This window comes from Molossus molossus, unplaced genomic scaffold (assembly GCF_014108415.1).
Source record: "Molossus molossus isolate mMolMol1 unplaced genomic scaffold, mMolMol1.p scaffold_m16_p_4, whole genome shotgun sequence".
Classification (NCBI taxonomy): Eukaryota; Metazoa; Chordata; class Mammalia; order Chiroptera; family Molossidae; genus Molossus; species Molossus molossus.
In genome coordinates, this window is record NW_023425377.1 from 2,560,970 (window position 1) to 2,587,793 (window position 26,824).

The following is a 26,824-nucleotide window of genomic DNA, read 5'->3' on the forward strand; positions in this document are numbered from 1 at the left end:
CATGAGCATTCCCTGTTTTCTATTCTATTCTTAAAACTATTATTTTGCCTATTAACACTGCTTTAACTGCACCCACGAGTTTGATATGTGCACCTTCATTTTCACTGACCACCCTGACCCAGTGGAGGTCAAACTACCACCAATTCCACTCTGCTTTCCAGAGTTTTTGTTTAGTCTTAAAGCCCTTCCCATCCCACACCCTGGAGCTTCAGAATTTTGTCAAGCGTCATGAGAGGAAAACCACCAAGCATTTTAGGCTCCTTGAGTATCTTACATTTGTCTCTGTAGCCTGTGAGATGCCCAGGACTGTTCTGGTCTCCCTTCCCCAGCTCTGGCCCCGCCTAGACGAAGCCTGGACTTTCGGTCTCATACAGACCCTGCTCCCACGTGAGGCACATGCCCCAGAGGACAAGCAGCAGCAGAACAGCTCTGTGCTTCTCCCTCGGTGGATCTGCTCCCCTCCGTCCCCACTGCTTCAGGAGCCCTCTGGTGCCTTTAGACAGAGGCCTGTGTGTTCTCAGCAGCAGATGGGCTCACCCAAGCTGCTGTCTCCACTGGGAGCCCACTGCTCTTCCTCCATCTCAGCCGTCTTCACTCAGCTTCCAAAGGCGCCTGGTGCCAACAAGCCCGTGCCATTCGGTGGCTCCACGGTAAACTGGGTTGCACCTTGGGAGTCCGTTTCCTCAGATCTGCCAGGGCAGTTCCTAACTCGCCCTCTGCTTTCCAGCTTCCAAATGTTGTTTTTGGTCTCCTCTATGTTTTCTTTGTCCTTATGGCTTAGGTCGTCGAAAAGCATTGCTTTGCTTTTGTTCTGTGATGTCGGGGAGGAGACAAACCACACGCCTATGTTCACGTGACCCACACCCAGACAGCCCCATTCTCGAAATTTTTTCAAGTGCATCCATGCCCCACTTTTATAATTTTAAAAAATCTACTAAAAAAAGACAACTGAGTAAGACATAGACCCTATCACGTGGTAGGTTCTCAGTGTCTGCTGAGTGACCAGTGGCTCCCAGACAGCCGTGGACTCTTGGCCCAGGACACAGTGGCTGTGTGACCGCAGCGTGGCCATTGTGAAGCAGAGGTCATGGCTGGCCGCCCGCAGGGCGCACTGAGTCTGGGGAGAGGCAGGTGCAGAGCTGCCCACGCTTCGCAGGCGCTTGGCCGGCACGAGCTGTGCCATCGCGACAGCAGCAATGACGGGTGCACGCGTGAGGTGTTCTAGGTCTTGCTCCTTGGGTGGAGGTGAATTGCTCCATGTTTTTTTTTTTTTTGATCCTCACCGGAGGATATGTTTCCATTTATCTCCAGGCAGAGTAGGAGGGAGAGAGAGAGAGAGAGAAACGCCGATGTGAGGGAGACACATTGACTGGCTGCCTCTCGCACGACCCCGACCAGGGACTGAACTGCAACCGAGGTACGTGCCCTTGACTGGAATAGAACCCGTGACTCATTGGTCCGTAGGCCAGTGCTCCAGCCGCTGAGCCAAACCGGCCAGGGCAGAGGATTGCTCCATCTTTTATACCAAACTGAAGTGTCCACTGTCCCCTCATGAATGTCGGCTCTGCTGGAGTCCGCTCGGGGCTTTGCCTGGGGCGGCCGAGTAGCCACGGTGCCGACTTGGTTCTAACCTTTCCCTCCCGGGCTGCCCTGTAGACACTCGCTGCCGTTCCCGGGCACACGCGGGTTCGTGCGGGCAGGCAGGGCGCTCCACTGGCTTCACTGACTATCTGTGACGACTGCCAGGCAGCTGGAGAGGCAGGAGGGTGAGGTGGTGAATTAGTTCCCTGCTGCTGCTGTAACAGAGACCACAGCACAGCAGTTGGAGCAGCAGAAACGCCCACTCTGACAGCTCTGGGGGTCCCACCGCTGACACCCAGGTGTCGGCGCGGCTGCGTTCCTTCTGCAGGCTCCGGGGCAGGCCGTGGGGGGCAGAGCTGCTCCTGCTCTCGGACCCTGCAGCCCTTGCCCACGGCCCCTCCTCCACCTCCAGAGCCAGCGGCAGCTGGTCGCGTCCGTTTTCCTTCTGTCCTGTCCCTGACCCTCTTCCACCTGAAGGGCTTGAGCTGAGCCCGTGCTAACCCGGAGCACGGTCCGCCTCAGGGTCCCTGTGTGCAGCCACCTCTGCGGAGCCCCGTGCCGCGCGGCCACAGTCGGCTGCAAGTCGGGGTCCAGACACGCTGGGCCACGTTCCTGCCCACAGGTGGGGCTGCGGAACGAACACAGTGCGGAAGGCTGGTGTCTCGAGTGACAGGACCCCTCCTACCTGGATGAGCTGGGCCCGGGGCGTGGCCAGCAGGTCCAGCGTGCAGGAAAGCTTCCGGAAGAAGCGCTCTCCGGCCTCCCCGAAGCCCACGCTCCTGGCCCACTCCAGGAGCTGCTGCAGGCGCGCACAGGCCTGGACGCCCCTGGGCCAGTGGAAGCAACTCAGAGACGGGCCTGCGGAGGGAGGGGGGGCAGGTGAGGCACTGCCCACCTTCCCCCAGCTGGTCCCCGGCCTGTCCTCCCCCCACTGCAGGCCTCAGGGGACAGATGTGAGACCTGGCGTCCGGCCTACGGCACTAACCTGCTTGTGGGCCCCTATCTGGGGGGGCAGGGGAGGTGGGGATGAAGATGGGAGGGAGGGGCTATGACAGCCCTGAGTCCCAAGTGCAAGGGGACACCTTGCCCCACCCCAGTCCTGCCCTCAGACCCCACCCAGCTGGGCAGTCCAGGACAGGGACACTGTGCTGGGGCTCATCCCTGCGTGCATGTCCCTGGGCCCTGCAGCAACCCCAGCCTCTGGGCAGGGTAACCCCACCCCCAGGGATCAGGACCCCAGACCAGGGCAGCGTCCTCGGAGCCGCTCGAGGGCTCCGCCCGCCACCTCCAGGGAGGCCACCGGTGTTTGCCCAGGAGAGGCCAGCCCGGTGCTCACCCCTGTCCAGGAGCTGGTTGAGGAGCAGAGTGCTGGAGAAGAAGAAGAGGTAGGCCAGCACCTGGGCGGCGATCTCGGGGTGCACCTGGGACTTCTGCAGGAGGTCCAGGGCCGTCTGGTAGACTGACACGACGCGACGCAGCTCCTCGGGCAGCTGGGCGGCCGGGCACCAGCTCTCCCGGGGCTCCGTCTGGAAAGGGGGGCATTCCAGCAGGGCCGGGAGGCAGATGTACAGGGACTGGGGGCGAGAGGAAGACACCAGCAGCGGTTGGCAGGGCCTGGGGCTCAGGCCTCGGGGGTTCTGCGTGTGGTGATCCACGGGCCTCCCACAAGGGCTGCCGGGGGTGGGGCTTCAGTACAAGCTCCTGTTAAAGGTGCAGGGGACAGAGGAGACCCAGCAAAGGGCCAGCAAACCCCCTGAGCATCTGGGGGGGTGGAGGGGAGAAGAGGAGAGGGGAGAGGGGCTGCCCCACGATGAGCTCAAAATCCTCGGGTGATGGTGAGAAAAGCGTGCGGCTCCCTCAGTCCCCGAGCCCCCCAGAGAGCCAGGAGGACGGGGCGCACCTTGGAGATGTAGTACACGCACTGCTGGAAGGCGTACAGGATGACCTCCTCCAGCTCCCCCATGGCCTCCTCGCTGGCTGTGAGCGTGCAGGAGAACAGGGACTCCTTGGAGCCTGCGGGGACAGGGCACAGGGTCACCGGACGTGCGCTGGGTCACTTCGCGCTCTCAGCTGGGCCTCCCGGAGCACAGACCCGGCCGCCCTGCTGCTGGACCAGCGGGAAACAGGTGGTGTGCGAGCGGCCTCTGCCCACTGTGGACGTGTGGCTGCCCGGCGCCGTCTGACCATTCCTGCACCTCTTCCAGCCCGGCTCCTGCCCCTCAGCCCACGGAGGGCTCACCCCCCGGGAACCACCAGGCCAGGAAGCCAGAGGCCTGCCTGACCGCCCCGAGGGGCCTCCCCAGAACCTGGCCTTTGGGGTCTCATTTGCGACCCTGAGGGGGTCTGGATGCTCCCTGCAGCCTCACTTGGCAGCATGAGGGGTCCCAGATCTGGGGAGCAAAAGGCTTTTAACAGGCCGAACACTCCGTTCTTCCAGAAGGCTCCAGGCCAGAGAAACACACAAGGCTGGCCCTGCTGCCGCCCAGACCACCCGAGCCAGGGGGACGTGGCCGAGAAACCCCGCCACAGTGGGGCGGGGCACTACCACAGGCCTGACCGCCACCTGCACGCCCCTGGGCCGGGGCTCTGGTGGGAGGAGACAGCAGAAGGGGCAGTGGGACCCCTCAGCACAGTGTGGCACCCTCGTTTAAACGCAGCTGCAAGACCGCAGCTGCCCTGTGGCGGGGTGCCTCCCTGAGCGCCCGTGGCCGCGGCCCCTCCCTGCATGCTGCTCCCGGCGCTCAGGACAGAGGCCACCCCTCTGGGCCTGAGGACTCCCCAGTCTACAGGTGCTGGGCAGAGTCTCCAAGACGTACAGGAAGCTTGCACATGGGTGACATGTCCCCCCGCAGTCCGGCTACCCTTTCGCCTGCCCACAGGAACGAGGTCTCCCGGGTAAGAGCTGCAGACAGACTGTTTGGGGCACGAAAGCGGCTACTCCAGCTCGCAGGACATGACGTCTCTGCTTTCAGACTCTTCCCACAGACGTTTCCTGCTGAAGGTCAGCAGGCTGAGCACGGCCCTGACCTTCCCTGGCCCTCTGTCCATGTCACTCTCCTCTGGGCTCCAGCGCCTGCACACGGGACAGTCTCTGGGCCACTGGTCCGCCGGGCCTTCCTGCCTGCCGGTGGGGCCCCAGGGCTGCACAGAGGCGGGACCCGGCCCAGCATCCACCAGGCTGCACGGCATCCGGATTCCCTGACCAAAAATAACTTCCTCCTAAGACCGGAGGCAGCAGCTGAGGGTGCTGGTCGCCCACGAGCAGCCCCCAGGAGCATCAGCCAGATGCAGGTCCCCGCACCGCAGCTCAGCCAGCCTGCGCCAGGCTGGCCCAGAGGGCCCGGAGCTGCAGCCTCTCGATGAGGCGGCTGTCTGGAGTCAGAGTCACCGGGGCTCCCGAGAGCGCCCCAGCTCCTGGCAGCGCACAGGACAGCACGCACTTGGAGACAGGCCAGAGGCCCAGGCCCCCTCAGGTCCCGCCGCAGCACCTGCGACATCGGCCCTGCAGCTGAGGCCTCCGGGGACACTGGCGGGGTCTGGAGCGGGAGGTGGTGAGAGGCCTCGCAGAGGACCGGGCAGGCCAGGCGGGGGGAGGGCGCCCTGGCCGTGCAGACGGGGGGTGCAGGTGAGCAGCGAGCCAGAAAACAGGTTGGCTTCGGGTGCAGGCCTCGTGGACAGAGGTCAGTGCCCTGTGTGGAAGGCCCAACCCTCTCTTGGCGCCTACCCGAGGGGAACAAGGGATGGAGGCGCCTGGCCAGTAAGCTCCTGTTGTTTCAGGTCCTTTCCTCCCGGAAGACACTGCTGAGCACACGCAGACGCTGCGCCGTGGCCAGCTGACCTGGCTCACGGGAGCCTCGGCCAAACCCCATCTTGCCTGCCGGGCTCCCCTCCCAGCCCCGAGTGCAGGGCCACCAGGCACATCTACCCAGGACCCCTGCAGGCAGGGTGCAGCCCAGGACAGGCCGGTCCACACACCGAAGGGAAGGACGTGAGCTTTGTTTTTGCCGTGGCAGAGCGAGAGGCTGTGTGGGCTGAACAGCTCAGCCACGTGAGGCTGTGCCCCCCTCCCCCCGCCCGGGGCTCTGTGCACATCCTGTCCCACTGCGGGTCGGTCCTGCTGCTGCTTCTTGGCTCCGTCCCAGGACCCACCAGGCCCCGCACAGTCCTCAGCAGATGCACTGCAGTGAAATCCCACGTGGCCTCAGGGCGCAGCCCAATGCCACCTCCCTCACGAAGCCCTCCTAGACTGCCCCGTCAGCCACTCTCTCTCAGCGTCAGCACTTTGCCCATGTCCTAGGATGTGCCCTGCCCCACACTTCAGTCTCTGACATCGAGACTACACAACCCTACAGCTCTCCCTGGCGAGCTGCCTTCTTTCTGAAGAGGTGGCATCTCAGGAGGGGTGACGGCTCAGAGCTGCTGCGAGGGAGTGACCTGTGCCCCCAGGCTTCCCAGGCAGAACACAGTGGACAGTCCATGAAACGGCAGGGACGGTGCCAACGCGCCACAGACAGGTCCCAGGTGAGCCCGATGGCCCGGGTCACTTGCGCTCAGGAAGCCCCCACATCCTGCCCTGTCCCGAGGCACGGCCGCCACACGGCCCGCCGGGAGCAGCGCGGGCCTCACCTGTGACGTCCGGCTCCTGCTCCAGGCTCCGCATGTACAGGGGGCCCTTCTGCTGGATGAAGTACAGGAGCTCGATGGCGTTGGCCATCCACAGCACGACGTGCTGCAGCTCGGGGAGCAGGCTGGCCAGGCAGGAGCTGGTGGAGGGCAGGGGCTCCTGGCTGCCAAGAGAGACACACAGTTATGCCACCGCTCCTCACGGGGTGCCCTTTCAGTGGGGCGCTCCCGAGAACTACGACTCGTCAACGACCAGGGTGAGGCTGCGATGAGAGGGAGACGCACGACCTGACAGCGACAGCCGGCACATGCCCACCTCGGCGGGCACGGCCCCGGGAAGGACTCTGGGAAGCCAGCCACTCCCACCTGTGAGTGTGCAGTGAGTGTGCAGTGTGCGTGCAGTGAGTGTGCAGTGTGTGCAGTGTGCGTGCAGTGAGTGTGCAGTGTGTGCAGTGTGCGTGCAGTGAGTGTGCAGTGTGCGTGCAGTGAGTGTGCAGTGTACGTGCAGCGAGTGTGCAGTGTGTGTGCAGTGTGCGTGCGTGTGCACGGGGAGGGGCCGTGCTGGGAGCAGGGTCTCTGGTCGCACAGTGACAGGGGGTCCTGGAAAATGAGGCCGAGGACGTGGGGGGGGGGCTGGGCAGCAGGGGGCCGAGGGTCTCCGGCTCCCTTCCCCTCACTCTCCTCGTGCGGCAGTCTCCTGCTTCTGACGTAACTCCACTCCTGTCCACGTGGGACCTCTCTGTGCTCTCCGGGGAGGGAGGACTGGCTCCGGCCCACGCCCCCTGGTTCTCACTGCTGGGTAGGTGGCAGCCACGTGGCCGCCTGCCCATCCTGCAGAGGTCCGAGTCCTGCCTCTCCGTGGCCCTTCTCCATCTGGTCCATGGGACACATGTGCTCACAGGCATGGAGAGTTGTGTCATTAAAACGGGACTAACCTGGCTCGTCAGGGTCGAATTCCATTTTGTTTTCAACATTATTGCTCTTCTCAATTTCACCCAGAACTCAAGGGCAAGACAGGCCCCTACGGAACACCAGCCCTCCCGGTGTGGCCGGCAAGGTCAGCGTCAAGGACACACCACTGGCAGCCCGGCCACACACTGTGGGCACAGACCAGCGCGGCACCGAGTGGGGACAGTGATTTCATGGGTATGACACCAACGGCAACAAAAGCAAAAGTGGACCAGTGGGCTCAGTGAACTGAGTGCTGCTCAGGGAAGGGGACAGTCCGCAGAGGAAGGCAGCCCGCGGGATGGGAGGACGTCTGTGCAGCCAGGTGTCAGAGGAGGGGCAGTTCCAGAACTACCAAGGAACTCCTACAACTCAAAGCAAAGAAATGAATAATCCAGTTGATATGGGCAGAGAGTCCCACTGGACACGTCTCCCTAGAGGACAGACAGACGGCCGACAGGGACGTGAAAAGGTGCTCAGTGTGCCAGTCATCAGGGAAATGCAAACCAGAACCACAACGAGACACCGCCTGGCACCTGTCGGAAGGCTGCCGTCAGAAAGACAAGAAACAACAAGTGTTGCGAGGACGCAGAGAAAAGGGGCCCCGTGCACTGTTGGGGGGCGGAAGTCGTGCAGCCAATGTGGAAACAGTATGTGCCTCAAAAATTAAAACCAGAACCACCTTATACCCCAGGAGCCCACGCCGGGTGTTTACCCAGAAATGAATCAGGGTCTCGAAGACAGGTGAGCACCCAGCGCCCACCGCGGCACTAGGCACACGCCGTCGCCAGGCGAAGAGAACCAGAGACGACGGGATACTGCTCGGCCCACAGGGAAGGAAACCGCGCGTCCAGCCCAGGCGTGAACGCTCAGCGCGGGTGCTCAGCGCGGGGACCAGTTCCAGAGGGACCCGTGCTGCCCGCCCCCAGCCAGTCCTGGACTCACACGGCAGAGCGGTGGTGGTTCCGGGCTGGGCGGGGGCGGGGAGAGGCGAGCCGTCTCGGCCACACAGGCCAGTGAGTCCCAGGACCTGCCTCACACTGTGCCCGGCCAGCGCCCGCCCTGGGCACCAGGCATCTGTCCAGGGCTCCTACTACAATAACATAAACCGATCGACCCAGTGCTTCCACACAGAGACATTAAATCCATTTAGGAAGCATACAGAAGAGAAATTACTCCTAAAAACAAAATCAAATGCATTTTTGCTAATGAAAATTTTAAAATTCAAAAATACTGAAAACAATTCATGGCTCAAAAAAGAAATTACAATCCAAACTGGATGAGAATAAGAACAAAGAGGTTACCGAAATGGAAAGCAAAGAAAAAGTAAACAGAAACAACACTGGTTTTTTTAAACAAAAAATAACAGAAATGCGTGGAAAGATCGATCAAAGGAGGGAGAGACTCTGAACAACAGAATCCAGTGGAGGGATATTACCACAGATGCATTAGAGATGAAAAAGTCATGAGCATACAATGGACAATTTAGTTCCAATAACTCTGAAAAACATATATAGTAGATAATTCCCAAGAAAGTAAAAATTACCAAAATCAACACAAGAAGAGACAGAAAACTAATGAACTGCCAACCATCAGAGAAACGGAATCGCAGACCAGGCCCCGGTCCCCCAAGCAGCGCCACCTCGGGCCCAGGGCCTCACCGCGGGGCCTGACTCCGAGACCGGGAGCCGTCGGGCTGCCCAGCTCGTTCTCCCTGAGGCTGGCCATTAAAATCAGACGAGACAAACAAAATTAATTCATAGACCAGTTCCCCATGAATTCAGAAGGGGAAATCCTAGTTAAAATGTCAACCTGCCCTGGCCGGTTTGGCTCAGTGGTTAGAGCATCGGCCCACGGACCAGAGAGTCACGGGTTCAATTCCAGTCAAGGGCACGTACCTCGGTTGCGGTTTGTCCCCAGCCCTCGTTGAGGTCGTGCAGGAGGCGACCAGTCGATGTGTCCCTCTCACGTCGATGTTTCTCTCTCTTCCTCTCTTCCTCCCTCCCACTCTGAGGATAGATGGAAAAATATCCTCGGGTGAGAGTTAAAAAAAAAAAAGTCAACCAACCATGCCCTGGCCTGTTTGGCTCACTGGTTAAAGCATCAGCCTACGGATCAAAGAGTCTTGGGTTCAATTCCTGGTCAGGCAAGTACCTGGGTTGCGGGTTCAATCCCTGGCCCTGGTGGGGGTCACGCAGGAAGCAACCAATCAAGGTGTCTCTCACATCGAGGTTTCTCTCTCTCTTCCCCTTCCTCTCTTCCACTCTATCTAAAAATCAATGGAAAAGTATCCTCAGGTGAGAATTTTAAAAAATGCCAACCAACCATATCTTGCCATGCTAAATGCAGCCATGAGGGTCTCACCCCTGGGGGTCAGCCGCACCCACAGTCCCAGACGCAGGGAAACGTGCTGATCACAGACGCAGAAAAAGACGAAGTGAAAGCCGTTCACCGTTTGGCAAGTTCAGGACACAAAGACCTGAAGCAAACGGGGCAGACGCCCTGACGTCGGACGTCGGACGCGGGGCGGCTCAGGGGTGACAGGCGCACTCTGGGGACGGACACAGGCCCTAGCGATAGGGTTCTGGGAAACAGTGACCGTGAGCTGAAGGAGGGCTGGGCCCCTGCTGTCCCAGTGGCACCCCCAGCTAAAGGCGCTAGGATGGGAGGATGCACGGGGTGTGGGCTCAGGGAGGGGTGCTCTGTGAACCAGCCCCTCCCCTGCAGGTCCCCTCAACCTGAGCACGCTCCCCTCCACAGAAGGCCTCGCCACGCCGGCCTCAGGAGCGGGCACTCCCTCCACACCGCACGCCGTCCTCGCCGGGGCCACTGCCACCCTGGGCCGGCCTGGCGGCACTGAGCCCCGCAGCTGGCAGAGCCACCGGCGCTGAGGAAGAATTCTGCGCCAGCTGCAGCCGGGCAGGGCACTGGGTGGCTCCACGGCTTCCGAGCTCGGTGCCCTTGGTGTGGGTCTTTGGTCTTCCTCCTGCCTCCCTCCCGGACGAGGAGGACGCAGAAGCGAGCCCCGTGGTGACCACGTGCTCACGCACGGACCGAGGAGGGGCCCAGGGCCCGCAAGCCCGTCCCTCACGGCGGCAGAAACTGCCAGCTGCAGCCTGGCCCTCCCCAGGGTGTTCCCACAGACACGCGCCCCAGCGGGCAGCTCGCTGGGCACCGGCCGGCCCGCTGTGCGTAACCACACGGTGGGCACTTTCCGGGGGGCTTTTCCCAGCGCTGCCGTTTCGGGCCCCTGCACGCGTGGAGCCTGCGCTGTGGTTCACCCGCTCCCACCGTCCCCGAGTGCCTGAGTCTGCCATGGGCCCGTGGTGGCCTCCAGCTTTCCCTCCGTGTGGAGGTGCGTCCCCAGTGTCCCCGGAAGATGGGGACTGCGGGTCACAGGACACACGTCTGGTCCGGGCCGCAGTCTCCCAGCCCCAGGGTGTGAGAGCAGACAGCGCTCGGGAAGACAGCGGGCGGCCGCACTCGCCCCGGGGGTCAGGTCTCTGCTAGGAGCAGTGAGGGCTGGCGAGGGGAGGGTCCAGCCCGTTCGCTCCGTGGACATCGCTCAGGGAACCTCCCAGACCAACACGGCGCTTCCCAGGGTGGTGATTACAGAAGTAAAAATGGCCCCTGGGGTCGGGAGCCGGGTGCAGGGAGCACAGTGCTGACCCGAGGCTGGGCCAGGGAGCTGGCTCCCCAGGGAGGGCGGGACAGCGACGGAGATACTCACAGGTGCGCCTGCTTCTCCGCCAGCTCTTTGGTTTTCTCCTACAATTGTAAAGGACAGAGAGCGAGCATGAGAAAACCAGGAAGCCACGGGGCACGGTCAGCGAGAACGTGGGCTCGTGCGTGGCACCGGCGGCGTGGGGACGGCTCTGCGCTCCAGGCCGCTGCGCTCTGGGCCGTCCCTCCCCGCCCCGCCGCACCGCTGCCCACTGGAGTCCACACCCCACCCCTCACTGAGTGCGACCTGCATGCAGGCTCCCACCACTGCCGTCCGTCCGGCTCGCGTAGCCCTGGGGTCTCAGAGACAGCCAGCGGCCCAGCGCTCCGCAGCGCCAGAGCAAAGGCTCTCCTGACACTCGTGGACATGTCAGCCACGGGGAGAACACGCCCACGACCACAAGCCGGAGCGCTTGCAGGTGATCCGCACACCCCACCGCGGCTCGGGTCTAAGCAGCGTTTCTGGGAGGTGCGTGCAGTGGGCGGGACCCGGGACACTCAGCATCTTCCGGTGCTCAGGGGCCTCAGTCCAGGGACCCGGCTCTGCAGGGAGGTTTGCAGCATGCAGATTTGGTCGAGCTGACAGGCCTGCAGTGGGCGCTGGCAGAGCTCAACCTGCCCCTGGCAGAAGGCTCGGGCACCAGGCCAAGTGCAGGCTCAGGGCTCCAGGCCCTGCTCCCAGGCCCGCGACGGGCTGGGCTGGGCCGTGGGGGACACAGGACCAAAGCTCATGAAGCCGCTGCCAACCCCCAGGGCAGAGCACCAGAGCGGTGCCCTGGGCTGGAGGTGTGGACAGGCAGGGGAGCTGCCCTTGGCCAGAGGAGGGAGTCAGGACTTCCTGCTGCGGCCGGCCGCCCGAGACTGACCCAGACTGCCTCCCGGACCGCCGCGGCGATGCTGAGCAGGAGCGGCCCGAAGGAGCCGGGCTGGAGGCGCGTGGCCGAGTGCTGGATGCAGAGGCAGAGCAGGAAGGCGGGGGCCAGCTTGTGGTCATCGCCGCCGGGCTCCACCAGCGTCATGATGCGCTGCACCAGCATGTCCTCCACGCCGGGCTCGAACTCCAGGTGCAGCCGCCGTGGCCGGGAGGTGCCCGAGGCCCGGAGCTGGGCGCCGCACATCCTGCAGCTGTGAGGCAGGGCCCGGAGGCGAGCCAGAGCCTGGGCGGGCAGGGGCTGGGCCTGCGCCGGCTCCTTGAACAGCAGCAGGTAATAGAGGCCCAGGGACAGCAGGTCCCCATGGCGCAGCACCACCGTCCGGCCCCCCACCTCCGAGAAGTTGACAGCGATGGGCGCCCCAGGGATGGGCTCCAGGACCAGCAGGTCCCCCGCCTGCTCTGGGTCCGAGGGGTGGTGCCGGCGGAGGGTGCAGTGCAGGGGCAGGATGTCGGGGGCCGAGAGGCTGATGCTGGGCTTGCTGGAGGGGGTCCTCTGGCCCACCGTGTGCCGCTCCCGGTTCAGCACGTAGACCAGGCTGTCCTGGAAGACAAACACCGGTCCTCAGGGCAGGGCACCGTCCTGGCCGGCGGGCGTCCCTGTCCATGGTACCCAAGTACCCTGGGCCTGCTCTCCCTGGCTCTCCTTGTCCTGGGACACCCCTCTCCTAGCTGGCTGCTGGCTCCCAGCCGGCCCCACGTGGGGTGCTCACCCTGTCCCAGGGAGTTCTCCCAGAGCACCCTCCATGGCACGCCAGAAACCCGGGGAGGACCCACATGAGAGCAAGGGGCTGGCAGGGCCGAGCTGGATGCTGACTCGCTACAGAGCCAAGCTCCCCAGGGCCTGTGAGCAGCAGGTGGGGAGGTGCCTCCTAGGACCTCAGTGCCAGGGGCCCCAAAGCCACCGTGTGCACTGAAGCTGGAGGAGGGAGGGCGCTCGGCGAGGACAGGGGGTGCGAGATGGCGGGGGACAGTGGGTATCTGCGGAGCAGCCACAGGGCGCAGCTGCCAAGGACCACAGCCTGCCAGCCATGGCGGCTCCGAAAACCTGGTGAGAAACACCAGCCCTGGGGCGGGGCTGCTCTGTGCCCCTCGGGGGCAGCCCAGCAGCACGTGGAGGCTGCACGAGCCTGTGCCAGGCATCACCGTCGCCTGGAGAAGACGGCAGCCCTGTGCCCTGGTCGCCTGGCCTGTCCCCAGCGCCGGGCAGGAAGGGCCTGCGATACCGCGTGGAGGGTGGTGGGAATCCCGTGAAGGGTGCCTGGCACTGCACTGGGGTCGGTAGTGAGGAGCTGGTGATCCTCCTCGAAGGGCCCTCTCCTGTGGCCTGGACAGAGTGCTCTGGAAGCCGAGGATGGGGGGGCCCTTCGCAGAGTCCAGGACAGGCCACGTGGTGGCCCCACCCCCATTTCCACAGCCCGTCGCCACTGGAGCTGCAGGAGCTCACAGGTGACTTAGGTCACGGGAGAGGCCGGGACTCTGCTCAGATCCAGGGGGGGTGGCTCACATGCTGCTGGCTGTAGCCCTGCAGAAGGAGCAGGTGGGGCGACTCGTAGAGGGAGTAGCGCATGGCGTCCTGGCTGGGCTCCTGGGCAGCAGCGGGACTCAGGCTGGTCTCACTGGCTGAGCGGCGTAGCGGGGGTGGAGGGGGGCTCCGGGCGCCCCCCGAGGCCAGGGCTGGGGTCCCCTTGGCGCGACTCCGCTGCAGCCTCCGGGCTTGGGCGTTTATCCCTGAAACAGAAGCCACGCGGGGTGAACAGCCCAGCCTGTGGAGGTCTCCGGCCAGCCCTTCTGAATCCGGGTCTCGCGAACCAGTCCCCAGCCCTGGTCTTGGTGCTGCAAGCCTGTCTGGGGAGACTGCAGGGCTCCGCCCACTGACCTCGTTCTCACCAGGTGGGCATCTCCAACCCCCGCCCCCAGAGCCAGGCCGCCCAGCTCTTCCATCCTGAGGGCCAGCAGGAGCCCCACGGCACACCCAGCCAGCCCAGGGCATCCCCTCAGGACAGCGAACCCACCGCATCAGCTGCCGCGGAGCCCCAAAGCCCTGCCACCCACCTGTCCCATCCGGCCAGCCCACCGTGCGTGTGTGCGTGGGCGCGTGCGTGCGCCATGCGTGCTGTGACCGATGAGATGGGGACTGGTCGCTTTGCAAGGAGGAAGCGGTGAACCAGCCCACGTCACCGCCCTGAGCCAGCTGGTCTAGCACAGCTTGGCTGCTCCTTCCCGAGGCCGTGCCCACACCGTCCGGTCAGAAAGCACACGTACATGTACACACACACCAGGTCAGAGCGCACAGGCACATGCACACACAAGCCCATGCATGCCCACACACACAAACAGCCCACGGAAGACTGTCCTATCCAGCCAGGACGCGCCTTTTTGCACCTAATGCTCCAGAAAGCTGAGAAGCCGCCTGAGTCTCCCCCCCCTGCCCCCTGCTGACCCCAGCGCCTTCTCCCGGGCCCCGTCTCCCTCCCCATCTGCAGCATCCCTCCCACAAACACTCCAAATGAAACCAACGCCAGAGGACGTGTGCAGGGCGGGCTGGGGCCGCGGGGGCTGCCTTACCGGAGCTGGCGCCCAGCAGCGTGCGATCGACCTGCCCTCCGGAAGGCAGCCTGCTGTCTGCAGCCCACTGGGGCCGGGCCGCAGCGCATGCCTGTCAGTGGCGCAGCTGCTGCAGAGCCAGCCAGCAACCAGCAGGAGGGGTGGGGGATCCGGTCAGAGCAGGTGGGGGCAGGATGGCAGAGAGAAGGAAGGGGGGCGGGGCAGGCCCGTCCCACGGCCACTCTGAGAGTGGCAGACCCCAGGGCTTCTGGATCATTGCACAAACATGGGCCACACCTGAGGAAGAGCGATTTAAAGACCAGTCCAAAATGATGTTCTAACACCCCGGCGTTCCCTCCATCTGGGACGGGGTTGCAAGGCTGGGCCTCAGACCGCCTTCTGGAAGTCCTGGGGCGCCCCGGCAGCCACACTGCCCGAGAAGGTCCCCTTTCCTCCTAGATTCCCAGGGGCTCCCAGAGGCCAGTGTCCCCTGGGGCTGCAGCCGCTGAACCCCACTGCAGCTGGAGTCCCGCACCCCGTGGGAGACGACCCCTCCCAGGGCCCAAGGCCAGGTTCTCTGACCCCGCTGTCTGAAGCAGGGGTTCTCACCCTGCCTGTGCTCAGAACCACCTGGGGAGTTTCAAATGCCCGCCTTGGTGCGGCTGCCTGGTCTCCACCGGTCCTGGGGTGGCGCACCGGCGTGAAGGGCAGGGCTCAGGAGCTGTAATAGGATGTCCTGTATATCTAACTTATTTATACCAGGTGTCACTCGCTTTATTTTTATTTTATTTATTTATTTTTATCCTCACCCGAGGACATTTTTCCTTTTTTTTTTTTTTGTTCAGGTAGAGTGGGAGGGAGAGAGAGGAACAGAGAGAGAGAAACATCGACGTGAAGGGACACATCGAGTGGCTGCCACCCGCACAACCGACCAGGGCCGGGGACAAACTGCAACTGAGGTACATGCCCTTAGCGGAAACCGAACCCGGGTCTCTCTGGACCGCAGGCCGACGCTCTAACCGCTGAGCCAAACTGGCCAGGGCTGATATTCGAGTTTTTAAAAATAAAGTGAGCCCTGGCCGGGCGTCAGCCTGCAGTCCAGAGAGACCCGGGTTCGATGTTTCTCTCTCTCTCTCTGTTCCTCTCTCTCCCTCCCACTCTACCTGAACAAAAAAAAAAAAAAGGAAAAATGTCCTCGGGTGAGGATAAAAAAAAAAAAAACAACAACTCGAATATCAAAAACGTGTATGCCACCTCTGGCAGGTGGGTGCCCAGGGGTCGGTTACATTATTCTCTGCACTTCATGTCAAGGAATTAGAGATGGTCACTGGTCGGACGGCTCCTGACTGCTTCCGACAGGGAGCCGGGACTGAGCCCCGACTGCGGACGGTGTGAGATGGGCCCAGGGGCCTCGCTGCCGGCTCCCCGGGTGCGGCTGGAGAAAGGCGCTCCGTGCACCCCTCCCCCAGCTCTGCTCGCTCGCTGCCCAGAATCGAACCTGCTCGCCCCAGGCTCCTTTTCCACCGGATCAGACCCTCCTGGAAGAGGTGAGGGTAGCACCCAGGGAGACAGGGCTCGTTTTTGGTTTTTTTATTCCTCGCCAGAGGATATTTTTCTACTTACTATCAAGTAGAGTGGGAGGGAGAAAAAGAGAGAGGGAGGCAGAGAGAAACATCAACGTGATAGAGCCACATCGACTGGCTGCCTCCCATAGGACCAGGGCCGGGGATGAGCCACAACCAAGGTGTGTGCCCTTGACTGGAATTGAACCCGCGACTCATTGGTCCTCCGACCAACACTCTAACCGCGGAGCAGGGAGAGGCCGGCACAGGATGGGGATGCACAGCGTTCAGCCCGCGACCCCTGGGAGCAAGCGAGCGATGAGGTCGCCCTCCCCGGGCAGGTCGGCCGAGGCCTTCGCTGCCAGGCGCACGCTGCCCGGGTACGGCGATGGGCACGCTCAGGAACTGCTGGTGGGAATACGAACTGGCCGTGGCCCTCCCAAAGGTTAAAAATAGCTGTCAGGCCCGGCCCGTGCGGCTCAGTGGATCGAGTATTGCCCCATGGACTGAGAGGTCCCGGTTCGATTCCCGGTCAGGGCACATGCCCAGGTTGCAGGCTGGATCCCCAGTAAGAGAAGTGCAGGAGGCAGCCAATCGATGTTTCTCTCTCACGTCGATGTTTCTTTCTATCTCTCCCTTCCTCTCTCTCTAATAAATAAATAAATAAAATCATATTAAAAAATAGTTATCAGGATACTGCCAAGTATATCAATATTAAGATATAAATATATCTATATCTACAACTGTCTCTATCTTTCCACAAAGGAATTCGATCTGCAGAAATAATCAGCAAGGAATCAAATGTTTCAGTATGAGAATGTGTGTATGAAAAGCGTTATTTATACACAGGGAAAAAGGAGACATGGTCTACAAAGCCCACAGGGAAATGGTTAGGCACACGCACTGCCAGCATTACGGATGGCGTTCACAGTGCAAGGAAATAAGTGTAGTAAGTAAAGACCAGAGGACGTGTAACTGTGCACACGGTGGCCTAAATGACGTACGGAAGTAAGCGTAGTAGGTAAAGACCAGAGGATGTATAACTCCACACAGGTGGCCTAAATGACGTACGGAAGTAAGTGCTGAGAAAGGCTGCAGCCGGAGGCACCAGATCGCTGGGAGCGGTCCTCTCCAGGAGACTTACTCTCTGGCTTCTACTTTCCTTTACTTTCCAATTTTTCAACAATGCACTTGTCTAACTATTTCACGTGGGGAAATCACATTTTAAAGGACTGAGGAGCCTGTTTCCATGGTAAAACTTGGAGCCTCTCACACTGAAGCCTTAATCAGGGAATAGCATCCCCTCTCTAGAAGGAACTAATGACCTAATTAGGATAATGGGTAACTGAGGAGATCAAGTGCTCACGCCATTTGTTAGTGGCGGAGGAGACGGAGGCCTCCTCAGCCGTGCGGGTGGCACTGCAGTTGTCCAGCTGAAACCGGAGGCCGTGCGGATCCGAGACGACGCAGCCCTTCCTTGGAGGATCCTGGGGGCAGCTCGCAGGCTGGGCGCTGCCTCCTGCAAAGGCCGCCGAGCCCTGGCAGGGCCTGCTTCCCTCCACGCCAGCAGGTGCCCTGGCCCAGCCGGTCAGCCCGCGCCTCGGCCCAGAGCCGGCAGTGCCGCCTTCCTTACAGTGTCTCGCCCCAGAGACTGCCCACTGTTCTGAAATGAGGCCCCACGCCCATTTCAGGTTGGAAGAGAGAGCTGAGGAGACAGCCTGGAAAGCAGAGCGGAAAGACAAAGAAGAGAAAGCAGGCGAGAAAAAGTCAGAAAAGCTCGTGTGCGTGCGTCCAGGAGACCCAGCCCTGAGGGACAGGAAGCCAGGAGAGGCCACCGGAGGAATGACATCGTCCTGGGAACTGGACGGCAGGAGGCCTGGCTCAAAACAGCCCATGAAATGTTAAACATGCACAGAGGGTGAAAGTATGCAAATAGATGTACTTTAATGACCTTCACAAAACAATTATGGAAGATATAAATATAACAATGGGTACAACCGTAATTGTTTTTAAAATAAAGAAGTAAAAGCCTAACACTAGGGTAAAAACACACCAAGACAAACTGGATTTTCAGACTGAGGCCGGGAGGTGGCAGGGAAGGAAACCCACATGTCCCCAGGGGAGGTGGACAGTCAGAATGAGCTACAAATTCTTACAGGGGCTGGAGGTTGGAAGAATGGACTCAGCCTTCAAAATTCTAGGAAAGAAAATTCTTTTCATTCTAAAACTCTATACTCAGCTAAACTATTAAGCAAGCATTAGAGCCGAATACAGATCTTTTTCTTTTATTATTATTTTTAATCCTCACCCGAGGATATGCTTACTGATTTTTAGGGAGAGAGAAAGAGAGAGAGAGAGAACATCGATCAGTTGCCTTCTGCACATGCCCCGACAGGAATTAAACCCACAACCTTTCTGTATACAGGACAACACTCCAACCAACTGAGCTGCACTGGCCAGTTTTTAGGCGTGCACGGTTTTATGCAGTTTTAACTCCGATGTACACTTTCTCAGGAAGCCACTGGAGACACTCCACCCAAATGAGGGCAGCAGGCAGAAGGCTCCAGAACACTGGACTTGAGAAGACATCATCCATCCGCCCATCTGAGCATCATGAAAACAGGTAAGAAAATTGGCAGAGCTGGGGCATACTGAATTCGTGAAATGTACCAAAAGAACACAAAAAACAATGGCAATAACTAACTTCAAAGAAACGAGAAGTTAGGCAGAAGGAAGAGTAACCTCTGTATACCCAGCCTTCAGTAGTGCTGTCCCTGGTCACAGCGACCTGATGATGATCTCACTGCAACGGAGCCTCGGCGCAGGGCAGTGCGGCTGGGCGGTGGGAAACGGGACAGTGAGAGGAGCCACAGCCTCGCTTCCCAGTAGGAGGCCACCTGACAACACCTACAATGTAAAAACCCAAGCCGAGTAGGGTAAATCGGTTATTTTAAATGCCAAAAAAGAAATAGTTGGCAGTTAAAAGTGATTCCCTCTGGGGAGTGCAAAACTGGGAAGAGGGGAAGGCGGCTCGCTCATTAGTTTGTTTTTGGTTTTGATTAGCAGTGAGAAAATAAGGCTTTACTTGTGCACATATATAACTTTGGTGAAAATAAGTAAAAATTTTTAAATGTACATACTTTTCAACCTCTACACAAATGAATGAGTGAGTGAATGAATGAATGAGTGAGTGAGTGGGTGAATGAATGAGTGACTGAGTGAATGAATGAGTGACTGAGTGAATGAGTGAGTGAGTGAATGAATGAGTGACTGAGTGAGTGAGTGAATGAGTGAATGAGTGGGTGAGTGAATGAGTGAGTGAGTGAATGAATGAGTGAGTGAATGAATGAGTGAGTGAATGAGTAAGTGAGAGAGTTAATGAATGAGTGACTGAGTGAATGAATGAGTGAGTGAATGAATGAGTGAGTGAGTGAGTGAATGAGTGAGTGGGTGAATGAGTGAGTGGGTGAATGAGTGAGTGGGTGAATGAGTGAGTGAGTGAATGAGTGAGTGAGTGAATGAATGAGTGAACGAATGACTGAGTGAATGAATGAGTGACTGAGTGAATGAATGAGTGAGTGAATGAGTGAGTGAATAAATGAATGAGTGAGTGAGTGAATGAATGAGTGAGCGATGAGTGGAGTGAAATGACTGAATGAGTGAGTGAAATGATGAGTGAGTGAATTAATGAGTGACCGTGAGTGATATTAATGAGTAGAGTGAATATAGTGAGTTGAGTGCAGTGAATGAATGAGTGAGTGAATGAATGAGTGAGTGAGTGAATGAATGAATGAGTGAATGAATGAGTGAGTGAATTAATGAGTGAGTGAATTAATGAGTGAGTGAATGAGTGAGTGAGTGAGTGAGTGAATGAGTGAGTGAGTGAATGAGTGAGTGAATTAATGAGTGAGTGAGTGAATTAATGAATGAGTGAGTGAGTGAATGAATGAGTGAGTGAATTAATGAGTGAGTGAATTAATGAGTGAGTGAGTGAATGAATGAGTGAGTGAATGAATGAGTGAGTGAATTAATGAATTAGTGAATGAATGAGTGAATAAATGAATGAGTGAATGAATGAGTGAGTGAATTAATGAGTGAGTGAGTGAATGAATGAATGAGTGAGTGAGTGAGTGAATGAGTGAGTGAATTAATGAGTGAGTGAATTAATGAGTGAGTGAGTGAATGAATGAATGAATGAATGAGTGAGTGAATGAATGAGTGAGTGAATTAATGAGTGAGTGAGTGAATTAATGAGTGAGTGAGTGAATGAGTGAGTGAGTGAGTGAATGAATGAGTGAGTGAATTAATGAGTGAGTGAGTGCACACACTGGTGGTGTATCTTTCACTTCTTCTCTTTACATTCTGACATCTTTGACTATGGAAAGCATCCTGGATTCATGGGGCTGTCAGCCAGGCAGAAGCTGAGATGTGAAAACGCGGTTGTCATTCCGGGTAGGGTAGCAAGATCCTGCGATATTTCAGTCATCTCAGGACCACGTGAAGAATGGCTACGAGTTCTGGTTGTTCGAGAACTTGAGAATTCCATGCCAACAGCCTGGAAGGAAACCCCGGAGGTAACCGTGGAACCAAGAACTTGACAGCGGCCCTCCAGCTCAGAACGGACGGCAGCCCTGGCCGACGCACCTGACCACAGCCAAGCCAGAGGCCTGTGCAGACTCGAGAGCCACAGGCTCGGGGGACAGGAAGGGCGTTGTTTTAAGCCACTAAATGGGGTTGTTACACGTAGAAAACAAGGCCAGACCTCTGTCCTGGGAGGGGTGCTCTGGAACTGGGGGATGGGGAGGCCCGCGACAGAGTCAGACTGCCTCCAGGAGCAGTCCCCAGACCGCTAGGAAAGCGCACGCTGCAGACGGAGAGCACAGGGAGCCAGGGGCTTGGGCACAGGGAGATGTGGGGAGGTCCTGGGTGCCTGAGGGCACCACGGCGGTGGCACTGGACCTTGCCCACCGCTGCGGGACTGCTGATCTGAACCCAGACCCGCCAAGGAGCCCATCTCCCAGTGGGGGGCTGAAGGCACAGGAGAGGGCAAAGCGAGGGAAGAACTGCTGAACAGAAAGGACCCAGACTGGAGGACTTTGAACATCCTCGGCCTCTCCAGGTGACAAAGACGCCAAGTCCACACAGCTGCCAAAGGGTGGCACAGAGGAAGGCTGAGGGTGGCCGGGGCAACCCTTTCCTAGAACCCAGGGGAGGTCAAGGGTCCAGTGCACAGCCACAGAGGCCCTTCCGGAGGCTCAGGGTGTGCCTCCTCGGTGTTCTTACTCAAACCAGGCCCTGCACTGGCCGGTGTGGCTCAGTCGGTTGGATCATTGTCCCATATATTGAAAGGTTGTGGGTTCGATCTCCCGTCAGGGTGCGTGCAGAGGGCAACTGACTGATGTTCTCGCTCACGTCAATGTTCCTCCCCACCCCTTCCGCTCTCTCTAAAAATCAACAAGCATGTCCTCGGATGCAGGGGCCCAAGCACTGCCCCTCCACCGTCCAGCAGAAGCCGGGCTGCAGCAGCCTGATCTCGGGGAGCTCTGCGGACGTGGCTTCCCCAGATGGAGAGGAGGCCCCTGGAATCCGCAGACAGCCACCAGGTCCTTGAGCAAATCACGTCAGCAGAACCAGTGTCAGCTTTGACGGAGGGACAGAGGACGAGACGAGCTCGCACGGAAAGGAAGGGAGCTCCGGGTGCCCCAGGGCTGGGCCTAGCCGAGCTGGTGCACAGCGGAGCCCAGAGCAGCCCAGGACCTGCGGCTCCGTCCCACTGTCGCTCTCTCTGTGGACCAGAGCCTGCTGTGCCCATGCCTGCCCCTGTGCAGGGAGCCAGGCGGTCCCCACAGGTGCATGGCCACCTGTGGGGCCGCACTGACTGGAGTACCGGGCCCTCCACACCTGCCTCTCTGACCTCCAATGGGAGGGGACTCCAATGGGGGCCAGAGGGCAGACTGTGGTGGCCAGAACGGTGGCCCAAGGGCCTTGCTGTTGTGTGGTGCCCTCCCGGAGTGCGGGTGGGACCTGCGGGTGTGAGCCATCGCTGTGAGCATGCTCTGCTATGTGGCAAAGGAGGTTTCTGCAGATGTAACTGATTTTACTCGTTCGTCCCTTTGGGCTTGCCATCATCCAGGTGAACCTAACAAATATGCGAGCCCTTGGGAGCAAGAGGAAGGAACGCTTGGAGCCTGAGGAAGCGGGGCAGAGGGCGGGAGACCGACCAGGGCGGACAGCCAGCAGGGGTCTGGGAACCCAAGTCCTGTGACCACAGGGCCCGGAATCCTGCCGACAGTAAGAGTGAGCCTGGAACCGGCTTCTTCCCCAGCGCCTGACGAGGTCGGCCTACAGGTAGGAGTATTTCAAACACCTTTGTTCCAAAAACGTTTGCCAGTTTCAGGGGGACATAGTGGTGTTGGCAGAAACCAGGGCCACGGGCTCCCCCACCCTGGGACTGTCGTCACACTGAGAGGAGAGCCCAGGAGAGGGCGAGCTGTGTGAGGGGCGCCCCCATCCCTGGCGGAGGGAGACTTCGCGCCCAGCCAGGCCAGCTTCTCTAGGAGAGCTGGTGCGTGGGCGCGTGGGCGTGGGCGTGGCGTGGGCGTGGCGTGCGCCTGGTCAGGGCTGACGCTCGGCGGCCTTGCTGCTCCTTGGCCCACGGGACATTACTGGGTTTGCATTACCTCCCTTTGTTCAACTGTTCCTGTAAGTCTTCTGCCCTTTTCTGTAAAAGGCGAAATAGTTGGTGGTGCTCTGATGGGCTCTGGGGTTTAGTGAGCTTTTTTCTCTATATCTTTACGTGCGGTTCACATTCTTTAAGATGAACGAATAATGTCATCAGGAGAGAGGGTGACAACGATGTTCTCGCTGGGCAGTGGCAGACCTCTCCCCATGGCCGGCTCTTCCCAGCGCACACAGCCTGCTCTGGGGCTCCCAGCCCTGCCTGGATCGGCCCTGGGCCCCGCTGCCCAGCCAGAGTTCCGGAACCGCTGCCCACCACGCGGCGCAGCTCCGCTCCCCCACCCTTCTGTACAGTTGTGAGACATCTCAGGCATACAGAAGGGTATGAATCAGACAAAATGTGCACAGGCTGGGGAAATAAAGAAGAAAGGTATAGCCCTGGCCAGTTTGGCTCAGCAGTTAGAGCATCGGCCTGCAGACCAGAGAGTCCCAGGTACGGTTCCCGCTAAGGGCATGTGCCTCAGTTGCAGTTTGTCCCAGGCCCCGGTTGGAGTCGTGAGTGGCAACCAGTCGATGTGTCCCTTTCACGTCGATGTTTCTCTCTCTCTCTCCCTCCCATTCTATCTGAAGATAAATGCAAAAATGTCCTCGGGTGAGGATAAAAACAAAAGGTATAGATATGGGCAAGCATCCTCTCTCCTACCGCAAGGAACGGCAGCGCTTTCTGGGGCATAATCCCCACATATGCATTTATATTGAATCATATTTTAAGTATGACTATGATAAATACACACATACTAAGTATCTCTGAAAAATATACTGTTTTGTTTGCAATGTTTTTGAACTTTGATGAAATGCACCGTGTGATATGTATGTATCCGCTCGCTTTGTCAATCAGCATGGTGTTGGCAATGCTACCGACCCACCTGCCGTGTTTCTCTAGCTCCTTCCTTTCCGTTGCTGTATGGTGTCCACCGTAATTCGTGAAAATGCGTGGAGATGGCGGTGTGTGGCTTCCATAGTCAGGTCACAAAAGGCAGTGTGGCCCTCTCAGGCCCCATGTGCGGGGTTACATCAGTGCCATGTCGTGAGGACGCGCAGTCAGCCCGAGGACAGGAGCTGAGGCCTCACCTTGCCAGCCAGCACTTCAGGTGTTGAGTCGGCGTCTCGTGCCAGAGACCCAGCCCACCCGGTCACGGTGTTTTATGTGCATTTCTGGTTTGAGTTCGGTTTTCACATCCACAATTGTAAGTGAACTTGGCTGATAACTTGATCATGCTTCCCTCCTCTGGGTTGGATATGAAGGTATTTGTTTCATAAAGTGTTTCTTCTCTTCTGCTGCGGAATGGTGCGGGGCATAGCAGTCTCGTCCTTGAACAGTGGGAAGAACTGGCCGGCACGCCCTTCTCGGTCTGGTGTTTTTGCGGTTTTACTTTGGTTTTGGTGCGTACGTTTTCAAACTACTCACGCAATTTCTTTCAGGGTTACAAGTCTATTCCAGTTTTCTGTTCTTGAGTGAGTTTCAGTAGGTTCTTTTTCTAGAAGATTCCATTTCATCGAAGTTTTCAAATTTATTGGCATCAAGCTATCTATAAGATTCTTGAAAAAGTATCTGTGCTGCCCTGGCCGGTGTGGCTCCGTGGTGAGAGCGCTGGCCTGTGGACCGGTTGAGGGTTCGATTCCCAGTCAAGGGCATGTACCTAGGTTGCAGGTTTGATCCCCAGCCCCAGTTGGGGTCTGCAGGAGGCAACCAGTCAATGTGTCTCTCTCACATTGATGTTCCTCCCTCCCTCCCTCCCCTCCACTCTATCTAAAAATCAATGGAAAAATATCCTCGAGTGAGGATTAACAACAACAACAAAAAACCATACTGTATTCTCAGCTGTATCCCCTCTTGATCCCCAAGCTTGTTTACGGGTACTGTCTACTTTTCCTCACCAACCTTTCCGGTTTTGACTATTTCATTCATGTCTTCCAAGGACCTCGCTCCACTTCATTGAGCCTCTCCACTGCACGCTTATTTTCCATTTCTTTATTTTCTGCTCTAATGCTTTCCTTCCTTTGTTCATGGATTTATTATATTCCTTTTTACCTAGTTACGCAGGCGGGTAGCTCATCATTTTTAGTGCACACGTTCCACTCCACGGCCCTCCCTCTGGGACCACGGCACTGCACCCTTGGGCTGCGTGGGCACTGCTCTGCTCGGACCCACGCCACGGACGTCTGCGCCATTGGAAGTGTCTGAACATCTAAGCACAGCGCTGCGTAAGCCGCTGTGGCCATCACCTCCAGTACCCATCCTGCCCTTCTCCCAGCAGCACGGGGCAGGGGGAGGAATGGAGCTGTGTGCCCGGCAGGTGCTGCCATCACCTCAGTACCCATCCTGTCCTTCTCCCAGCAGCACGGGGCGGGGGAGGAATGGAGCTGTGTGCCCGGCAGGTGCTGCCGTCACCTCAGTACCCATCCTGTCCTTCTCCCAGCAGCACGGGGCGGGGGAGGAATGGAGCTGTGTGCCCGGCAGGTGCTACCATCACCTCAGTACCCATCCTGTCCTTCTCCCAGCAGCACGGGGCGGGGGAGGAATGGAGCTGTGTGCCCGGCAGGTGCTGCCGTCACCTCAGTACCCATCCTGTCCTTCTCCCAGCAGCACGGGGCGGGGGAGGAATGGAGCTGTGTGCCCGGCAGGTGCTGCCATCACCTCAGTACCCATCCTGTCCTTCTCCCAGCAGCACGGGGTGGGGGGAGGAATGGAGCTGTGTGCCCGGCAGGTGCGGCCATCACCTCCAGTACCCATCCTGTCCTCCTCCCAGCAGCACGGGGCGGGGGGTGAATGGAGCTGTGTGCCCGGCAGGCACAGCCGTGTGACCAAAGACCAGTCAGTGAAAGAGGAGGGAATGTCCCTGTGGGGACTTCTGGGGAAGCTCCCTGGAAGGAGGACAGAGTTTGCAGGGACAGCTTCGCCCATGCCCTTCCTTCCTGCTTCCTGCCTTACATGACATGTGATGGCCCACGATCATCCTGCACCCAGAGGTGACCTTGAGGATGGAAGGCACCAACTAGAGTGGTGGGGCTGAAAGTGGAGAACGCCGGTCCCTGGGGACCAGGAAGGGCTCGCCGTGGGTCCTCACCCACACCTGTATGTGAAGGAAAGTAACCCTGGGTGTGTTCAGCTACTGCTATCGGGCCAGGCGCGAATCCTCACTGATAAAGAGGTTTTTAAGATACCACTTTGGTGTTGGTTTTTTTAATTAAAAAATATTTCACATGCACGAAAGCACTTGTAACTCCGACTAAGGATGACATGAACATCGTTTCACCAGCACCCCACCTGAAAGAAGTGGGCACTGCAGCTGGCCCCGTGCCCGCCGAGGCACCCTGCCTTCTCCCGCCTCACCCCGCCGGGGCGGGGGGGGCATCCTGGAGCCTGTTTCGCAGCCCCTCGCCTTTCATCTCATTATGCCACACACTTTTGTAACCCAAATTATACTGCCCTGCTCTGCCTGTTCGTAAACCGTGTATAAATCATGTCACACTGTGGTTTTCTGCAATTTTCTTCTCCCCTTAACATTATGAGCTAAATCCACGTTGATCACATAGCTCTGGTCCATTTAACCTCACAGCTTCCACTGTTTACTGCAGGACCACACCACTGGCCCCACTGACGGATCTGTGGGTCGTTCTGAGCTTTGCACTATTACAGAGCTGCCACAGACGCTCCTGTGACCCAGCAACAGTCGCCCCGACTTTCTGACACTGTGGTATTTTGAGAGAATGATGATGATGTTTACGTGGCACACTGGAGGGTGTGTCGAGTTCCGGTCACAGCTACAGAGGTGACCCACACTCAGGCCACCTGGAGGGATAAAGGGACCAGTCGGACGAAGCACATCTGTGCCCCACAGCATGGTGGCAGAGACCTGCTTGTAGAGTAAACGGAACACAGGGTGTGGGCATGTCACCGGTACCGACAAGGCCAAACTGCCTCCCAAAGGGATCAAAACAATCCGCACTCTCGCCATCACTGCATCAGCGTCCCCACTGCTCCTCATCCTCACCCAAGCTGATTACCGTTATCTTTATTTTTGTAAAAAAAAAATAGCTCTGGCTCAGCACTTAGAGCATGGGCCCTTGGACAGGAGGGTCTCGGGTTTGATTTCCAGTCAAGGGCACGTACCTGGGTTGCAGGTTTGAGCCCCAGCATGTCAGGTTTGTGCAAGAAGCAACCAATATT

The 26,824-nt window shown here is 58.7% G+C and overlaps 1 protein-coding gene across 1 annotated transcript in view; it reads right to left on the reverse strand.

Moving 5' to 3' along the window:
- Positions 1-26,824, reverse strand: part of RADIL (Rap associating with DIL domain) — a 45,140-nt gene that overhangs the window by 4,782 nt on the left and 13,534 nt on the right. The window contains 7 exon segments of the mRNA XM_036240468.1: positions 2,267-2,439; positions 2,918-3,155; positions 3,482-3,594; positions 6,208-6,368; positions 10,883-10,920; positions 11,742-12,350; positions 13,314-13,537. Of these exon segments, the coding sequence (XP_036096361.1) occupies positions 2,267-2,439; positions 2,918-3,155; positions 3,482-3,594; positions 6,208-6,368; positions 10,883-10,920; positions 11,742-12,350; positions 13,314-13,537 (1,556 nt within the window).